General features: G+C 40.4%; 1 protein-coding gene across 6 annotated transcripts in view; it reads left to right on the top strand.

Annotated features, from left to right (window-relative positions):
* The window catches only part of LOC116704219 (electrogenic sodium bicarbonate cotransporter 1), a 40,147-nt gene extending 31,791 nt beyond the window's left edge, over positions 1–8,356 (top strand). For 2 of the 6 annotated variants that reach the window (XM_032539512.1, XM_032539516.1), the window contains 10 exons: positions 183–296; positions 1,024–1,185; positions 1,759–1,937; positions 2,606–2,678; positions 3,519–3,587; positions 4,491–4,664; positions 5,200–5,364; positions 5,522–5,615; positions 5,970–6,047; positions 6,171–8,356. In XM_032539512.1, the coding sequence (XP_032395403.1) occupies positions 183–296; positions 1,024–1,185; positions 1,759–1,937; positions 2,606–2,678; positions 3,519–3,587; positions 4,491–4,664; positions 5,200–5,364; positions 5,522–5,615; positions 5,970–6,013 (1,074 nt within the window). In that variant the 3' untranslated portion in view covers positions 6,014–6,047; positions 6,171–8,356. The remainder of the gene's footprint in view (positions 1–182; positions 297–1,023; positions 1,186–1,758; positions 1,938–2,605; positions 2,679–3,518; positions 3,588–4,490; positions 4,665–5,199; positions 5,365–5,521; positions 5,616–5,969; positions 6,048–6,170) is intronic. The other 4 variants (XM_032539511.1, XM_032539514.1, XM_032539513.1 and 1 more) reach the window with 3 other exon arrangements.
* The last annotated feature ends 218 nt before the right edge of the window (positions 8,357–8,574 follow it).

The following is an 8,574-nucleotide window of genomic DNA, read 5'->3' as shown; positions in this document are numbered from 1 at the left end:
TTATTATTATTATTATTATTATTATTATGAGAGGGGAGAGAGGGCGGAATGACATGCAGCAAAGGGCTGGGCCGCAGGTCGGAACCAAACCGTCTCTTTTCCAAGATGTTACTCAGGCTTCAAACTGCCACAAGCAAAACAATAAAGCTGTCCAACCTGCTGTAAATGTTTACCTCTGCTAGGTGAGGAAGCTCATCAGTGACTTCGCGATCATCTTGACCATTCTCCTCTTCTGTGGCGTGGACGCCTTTGTCGGTGTGGGCACTCCAAAGCTCATAGTGCCAAGCAAATTCAAGGTACATACCACACAAATGGAAGAAGTACTTGTAATAGATAAGTGACATACGTTCACAAAAACCTAGTCATCATGTCATTAGTGTGTCTGGAATCCTTTCACTGAATTGTTTTTAGCTGAATGACCGTGGCCAGCCAGGTGTAGTTTCCTCTGATTACACTGATAATGATCCATGTTTCTGCCGGAAAGCCTCTGAAAGTCTTCAAAATCCCAGTAGAAAGCTTTCTTTGTAGTTTGCCCAGTAAGAGATACATGAAACTAAGGCACTGTCAGTCTTGGAGATTGCTACTCAAATTTCCCAAGTTCCTCGGCTGGCGTTAAGACCACGCAGCCTTGGCATACAGGAAAGAGAAAGATTAGGTTGAGGAGCGGTTAGCTGCATCACATAAGAACTTGATTACCGGGACGTGAGCACACAGGAGATCTTATATTTACAAGTACAGAGCCAGCTTTGTTTGAACACAGTCTTAATTCACAGATTCATCAGTCATGTAATAATGCACCAGACATTTCAGACTCAGTCCAGTGTTAGGAGTATCTGAATGTGTAACAGAGTAATCACTTCAAATTAGGTCATTTTTCTGTTCTATTTGAGATGTTATCCATGTGATGAGATCTTGGCTGTGTACACGTAGAAATACAGCAAGATGATGCGCAAGTCAGGTGTGTCCATGTATTGACATACAGGTCACTTTAACAGTCTTGTTCTTCATCTGACTTATGTCTAGCCCACAAATCCACTGAGGGGCTGGTTTATTCCTCCTTTTGGAAGGAACCCTTGGTGGGTGTACCTGGCAGCCACACTCCCCGCTATACTGGTCACCATTCTGATATTTATGGACCAGCAGATCACTGCTGTGATTGTCAACAGGAAAGAGCACAAACTCAAGGTTGGTGCACCACCTGCAAAGTTGTATTCATTCTGAATATTCTAGTATAAAGTTAAGGAAGCACTTCAATGATGGTGGAACTGGACAGAAAACGACTGAAAAAAGGGCTGCAGCGAGGATTTGAGAAGGGTAACAAAAAGACTAGCCACCCAAAATATCTGCAAAATATTCTTTTTCCACAAACGTTACAATTTGCTGCAAATAAATTGTATCTCCCTGCACACTTGACTAAATGCTGTTTAAAAGACTGTCAAAGGATGAAGAATGTCTGGGGGGGGGAATGCAAATCCCTTTCGTTTTTACAGTAAAATGTTATTTATGTTGTATTACATTTGTATATATTGTAGAATGCTAATAGCTTCTACTAATAAAGGCATCAAACCTCTCCAAATTGCCTGGCTAGCTTTGACTCTGCCTGCTGTTGGAATACATATGTGTGCACCACTAGGTTATAGGATCATTTGGATGTCTTGAGGGAAGAAAAAAAAAACAGTGCATGATGCATACTTCATACTTTTGTTCACTGTGAGAATCTCATTCTTCTGCCTCTTCTTTCCTCCTCTCTCCTCTCAGAAAGGAGCAGGGTATCACTTGGACCTGTTATTGGTTTCCATCCTGATAATTGTCTGCTCTTTCATGGGCCTGCCCTGGTACGTGGCCGCCACTGTCATCTCCATCGCCCACATTGACTCTCTGAAAATGGAGACCGAGACGTCGGCCCCCGGGGAGCAGCCCAAATTCCTGGGTGTCAGGCGAGTAACGCAGCTGCTGCTGCACACAGCGTTGGCGTCATTCAGGAATCTAATTATTTCTTACATGATGGTCTAGAGAGTTTAGACCTTGGTTCTCTATTTTTATTACTTCATGATAATTTGTGTACTCTATTTTAGGGTTCTTTTTGGTACAGTGGGAGGTAGTTAATTACATTTACTTTGGATTCCCACGGGGAAATAAATCCCTTAGCAGATGGCAAGGAGGGGGCAGAGATTTGAGGACAATTGGCCGTACTGCTGTGTGTAAAATCCATACCAAAGGTTATAATGGACACAACACAATAGACAACATTGTGTCATGCACAATTTTTCTTAATGAATTTGAAAGTGTGCACAGGTGTACAAGCCTCATTTCCTCCTGCTTTACTCCCATGAATAACCATAAATGGTCAATGCTGAGCTTTACCTGTTAATAAATGAATCATCAGGAAGTAGAGAAACGGAAGACAAGACAAAAAGAGACACAAATCTTTTAAGTCAAAAAAGTGTGTTTGTGTGTGTGTGTGTGTGTGTGTGTGTGTGTGTGTGTGTGTGTGTGTGTGTGTGTGGGGGGGTTATTAGAGAAACATGCACCAAACTGTTTTTGATTTTGATGTACTTTGGTGATTGATTAACTTGTTTTTCCTCTTTTATTCCCACCAATCCAGGGAACAAAGAGCCACTGGTATCTTTGTGTTCCTCCTGACAGGACTCTCTGTCTTCATGGCCCCGATCCTAAAGGTAGTGCTCCAACTTCTTAATTCTTCCATGGAAATATGGATTACTGTCGGCCTCTTTTAGGACAAACTCCAGTCACACCCCTCTTAAATTTAAAATAATTTCAAATCTTGTATTCATCCGATTAGGAACTCCCATAGTTAAAGTAATTTGATGTGAAAAAAGCATGTTCATCGGGGCTTAACTTCCGATTGCAGCTGAGTGCCTTCTCGAGTTTCCATTCCCACATTAAGCTGCCAAACAAATAATGTGAAGTGAGAGGAGATTGTTAGTGCAGTTGTGCCCCCTTGTGGACATTTTGAGTGTTGTGCTGTCGATCCTGTGCATACAATGTCCTTTTCCACACTGGCTTGTCATCTAGTGTACTATAGTGAAAGATGCACTAAATGTTTAGTGCAAATTATGACGTATTCTGTTTCAAACGGATTTTCATCTGTCATGCTTAATTTTCTTTTGGTTTAATTATTGGTTATGCATTTAGATGGCAAATTAATTTTGGCACGAGCTTGCTTGATTGTAGTGTTTTCCCCAACTGCTTTAAAGTTACATGACTAACACTGAGCAAATAGTTGCCAAACCTGCACCAGTAGCAGCCAAGTGACTGACTGTACGGAGGTGTCTACTAAAAGAACATTCCTAGAAAAGCTGCTTGTGGATTATTTTTAAACCAAGCAACGTTACTCAAAATAAACCTTCCTAAACATTACCTGTATGAAGCAAGCTCTAACATCTTAAGTATCTCTAACTCTGTATTTTAGAATGTGTCAACCTAATATTATTGATATTACTACATATTCTTTTAGAATATATTAACTGTTTTTCATTGTGCTCCCTGTCCTTCAGTTCATTCCCATGCCTGTGCTCTACGGTGTGTTCCTCTACATGGGTGTGGCGTCACTCAATGGTGTCCAGGTGAGTGAGTTCAGTGCCTGCTGACCAGTGTTGGACAAGTTACTTGAAAAATTTGAATCAATTGCCGATTACTCAGTGAAAACTTATTGCAAAAACAAGACATTGTGGTTTAACAAACAGCCAGCCCACGGTTGGGAAGGATTTACTCAGTTAATGTTACCTTAGCCCCAGTGATAGCGGCGTATTTTCCCCAAGGATGGCGAAGGCATGTCTAAAATGTGATATTTCTTTACCTAGTATGGCGAAGGCATGGCTTGCCCTATTCTGCCTCTGATTGGCTTACTCTGGTATTCTTCCCCTTAACAATCCCACTTCTCAAGCCTAACCAATCTAACCAACGATGACAACGAGTACTAGCCGATCAGAGGCAGCGTAGGGCGGGCCATGACTTCGTCATTCCATGAAACGCAACATTGCAGTCCCAAATACACCTCTCACTATCTCAAACGTTGTCTTAGTAGTTAGCCACCATTAGCTTAGCTTATCTTATCATTTGGGGTGTGTGTGTCCGTGTCCCTACTCTGCTTCTGATTGGCTAGTACACGTTGGTTACATTTAGGCAAGAGGAGTGGGATTGGTTAGAATGTCAGGGTAATCAATCAGAAACATTACTGAATTTCAAATTGTAATCCTATTACCGGAAAAAGTAACTACATTACTGTGAAGCATTGCTAAAATGTTACTTATATAATTTTACTTACTATATTACTATATTACTTAACTAACTTCAAAAAGTCTGTAGAATCCTCTCTCTCACAGTAACAAGTAAGAACATCATAATAATAATAATAATAATAAAAGATGTGAAAATGGAAGATGGCGGCAGTATTTTGCATATCCTATGAACATATTGTTAATATTCCCGTGACCTGACTGGCCTGTCTGTCTGTGTGCTTGTGTCAGTTCATGGACCGCTTGCAGCTGCTCCTGATGCCCGCCAAGCACCAGCCGGACCTGATCTACCTGCGGCACGTCCCACAGAGACGCATCCACCTCTTCACCTTCGTCCAGGTCCTGTGTTTGGCCCTCCTCTGGATCCTCAAGTCCACCGTGGCTGCCATCATCTTCCCTGTCATGGTGAGAAACGACTCTAATTACTGATGTAGCTGGACACAATTACAGCAGAAGAATATCTGGGCATGAACGCTAGTCTATATTTCATTTCCGGGATTGTCCAGGTGTCGCCGGAAATTCCGCCGGATGTCCCTCATTTTAGGCCAGATGTCCGTCACCTTTCGCTTCCTTTGTGTTGACATTCTAAACTCTGGTTGATTTCTGAGGACTATGGTTACCTGCTCCTCAGATCTCTGCAGGGTAAATCCAGACAGCTAGCTAGACGATCTGTCCAATCTGAGTTTTCTGTTGCACGACCAAAACAACCTTTGAATGCACACATGTTCCAGTAAAACCAGTTTCTTCCCGAGGTTATTAGAGGCACCGTGGCCCCGTACGGCACAATTGTGATTGGTGCAAAAAAATGCCAATAAACCAGAGCACGTTTTTCCTCCCATCCCGCAATGCTGTGTGGACTGGCCAGACCGGAGAGCTGTGGAGGAAGGTCTGGCAATGCGAGACTACATGAACGCCAATCAAACCATTTCTGTGTCTGCAGATCTTGGCGTTGGTTGCCGTTCGCAAGGCGATGGACTACGTGTTCTCCCAGCACGACCTCAGCTACCTGGACGACGTCATCCCAGAGAAAGACAAGAAAAAGAAAGAGGATGAGAAGAAGAAGAAAAACAAGAAGAAGGGAAGCATAGACAGCGAAATCGACTTTGTATGTTCACCATTCTTTCAACCTAAATATTTAAGTGGAATGTATACGTAGATACAAAAAAGCCGTTGTTGTCGTGATTGTTTACAAGACACCTGTAGATTCTCACATTTAAATTCCATCTGTGTTAATGTTCTCCCTCCCTCCCTCCCTCCCACAGTCTGACTACCCCTACCAAGAAAATGTACCCAGTATAAAAATCTCTATGGATATAATGGAGCAGGAGCCCATGTTGGGTGCTAAATCTATGGATAGTGAGTACTAGCCAGGGCTTGCTTTGCCATTGCTGTAACGGCAGTTCAAACTTAACTTCTAAAGACTTCATGCGCTCCTTTCTGCTGTCATGCTAGCCTTTTTGCAGGCACTGAGAAATTTAACAGCTCACCAGATCAATACGCTTTTCTCGCTATTCTTTAACATTTTACCAGATGCATATGCTTTTCTGACTGTTAACGCTGCTCTAACCTGCTAGTTTCAACCGATTTTTCTTACTGATTTATAAAAGCAGCTTTGCAGCGCTTGCCTGCTTTTCTTCTTCCTGTCTTTTCTGCTGATTCATTATAGATTGTCTGTGAAATATGTATTTAAAGTTATTTTCTTCCCTCCAGGAGATAAACCCCAGAATTTCCTTAACCCGCATTCATCGTGCTGAGCGCTACTTTGAGTCTCCGACAGTGGCAGAGTGAGTGAGTACCAGTTTGGCTTTTGCGTCTCACACATTTTTTTTTCTCTGAAATGAAATGCACAGGTGTGATTATGAGTTCATACTGCCCCATATTGATATAACTCTGAATATCTTCCTGTTTCAGTCTGGAGAAGGGTCCACACACAAAAGGTTTGCCTCAGATTCGAATAAACAGGGGATCTAAGGATAAAGCTTTCTTCTGGAGGAAGGGCTCCGAATCAGATCTGTGAAGGAATTATCCCAAGATGCAACGGAACCAGCGCAACATGGCAAACATCATCTTTTGTACTGTCATACCACTTTGTAACAGTATTTTATTTTTTTTAAACATATTCCCCTCGTGAGGATTTCAATCAGAATGGGTGGAAGTATTTGTCGTACAATTGAAACACTTTGTTGGTACTGATTTAATGCGGGCTGACACAGGACAGATTCGAGCACTCTTCATCTGCACGAGTTCTTGCAGAAAACAAAAGGGCTACTTAAGGTCATCTGTCTGCAGTTTTTACAGGACATTAATTTCTTATGAATGTCTGTGCTAATAATTTATAACAAGCATCCAGCTAACTATGTATTATCATAAAATATGTCTGGGGTACAGTAAGTTTGTAGAACAAAGATTTCTTCCAAATAGCACTGGTTAATAACATAACCAGCCTCTCACCTGATAGTACTGTTTTGAATATGAGTTATATTTTAATGTTCCTTTTGGAGTTTGAAGCACGACTACTGGAATGTTTAGATTAAAACATAGCGGAGGTACTGCACGTCCTCCTTTTTACTTATACTGAACAAAAGGGCTACAAAAGGTCATGTATGCACAGTTACATCAATTTTATATGTATGGGCATAACAATTATTTAACAAGCATCCGTCTAAGGCTGCATATTAACAAAACACATCCAGGAGTGCATGGAGAATACCAAGTTTGTTTCTCTATGGTAAGAAGTAAATGGCTCAACCATACAAACTGGAACTTTTTGGAACATTTTTGTCAAATCTTTCCTTTTTCTTATATTTATTATATTTAAACTGTCTGCAAATGAATTAGCTGTTTTTAATCGTATGGCTATACCATTTAACTTTCCCCGATTTGAAGAGATTCTTTCTGTGGTCTGTATCCACTCAGCTGTCTTTTCCCTGTTTTAGGGAGATATAGATTATACCTGAATGTAGCTCTACCTCTTACATTTCTGTAGGTGCCAGGCATTATATATAATAAACATCTGTCGTACAATTGTGATCAAACACGGATTTATGTTACTCCAACTGGCACTGCGTAGGACCTCTGAATCTTCACTTTGAGTTCTTTTTCGCTCTGTGACACTTAAGATATTGTATTGGTTTTTTTTGCTTGTCAGTATGAAATAATTTGGAATGATTTCTGCCATTATTTTTAAAGGGTAATTCCACAAAAATCACATTTTTCTTTTGGAAGTTTCGCGTACAGAATTTAGGGGGAAAGTGATGGCCTCTAACGTTCTCACACACTTGACTGTGAACTCAACCCTAAAAGCTTATTTGAGTTTAACTTTCCTATTTTAAAATGTGATCATGTTTCAAATCTGAGTACTTTTTTTATCATGCTATGTGTGTTTTGTTTTTAATGCAAATCAACAAACAATCACTGTGAGGCAATGAAATGTTGTGACTTCCAGTCCTGGAAGAGATACTGCTTTATAGCGTACAGGGCAAGAGGTGTTTGTCCAACAGTTGACAATTGACATTTTGATAAGACACTACCTTTTAATGTATCATTATCCAAATTCCATTTAGTGGCAGTTTTATGTCTTAAATTTTCCTGTTTTATTTAAATGACTTGATCATGCGTCTATTGCTGATTGAAGTACACACTGTAACTTAAACTGATTTAGGGTATGAATGCATATCTGAATGTAATATCGCAATCATTTGAAATACATATATTCCTTGAAGAAACGGCCGTGCACAATCAGCGCTGCTTTCTGATCTGATTTGTAGTGCGAAAAGAAGGGCGATAATTAATGCTTCCGCAATCACATTAATATGCTGTCAAGATGTGAAGCACAAGAAAGTTGTTTTGAACCAAAAATCTAAAACCACATTATCTTCGGCTCTGATCTGTGATCTGTACATCTTGACTTCTTGACTCTCGGGTTCTGATTCCACAATCAATGTAACGTTTTTGAACTCTGAAACAAATTTTATACACTGATCTTATGTGCTCTAATAACCATAGATTACTCGAGAGAAAGCAGATGTCTGTTTTTTTTTTTTTAAAGGTGTAGTGTTATGAATGAAAGCAATAAAACAGTCCAAATGATTCTTAAACACGTAGTTGTTTTTCTTTTAATCACTCATCTTTAAGACGTTGGACCATGTAGCTCCCTAACGATGGGTTTTCAAACGAGGGCTCGAAACAATGATGTGTGAAGTCTGACATTCATAGAGCTGATCATCAGCACATGAAGATAGTTTACTTTTATACGTTTTATGCAAGCATACACGCCAGTTAAGTTCACAAAATGTTTTAAGACTTCTGCCAGTGG

Source organism: Etheostoma spectabile, chromosome 16 (assembly GCF_008692095.1).
Source record: "Etheostoma spectabile isolate EspeVRDwgs_2016 chromosome 16, UIUC_Espe_1.0, whole genome shotgun sequence".
Taxonomy (NCBI): Eukaryota; Metazoa; Chordata; class Actinopteri; order Perciformes; family Percidae; genus Etheostoma; species Etheostoma spectabile.
This window is presented reverse-complemented; position numbering and strand designations above follow the sequence as displayed.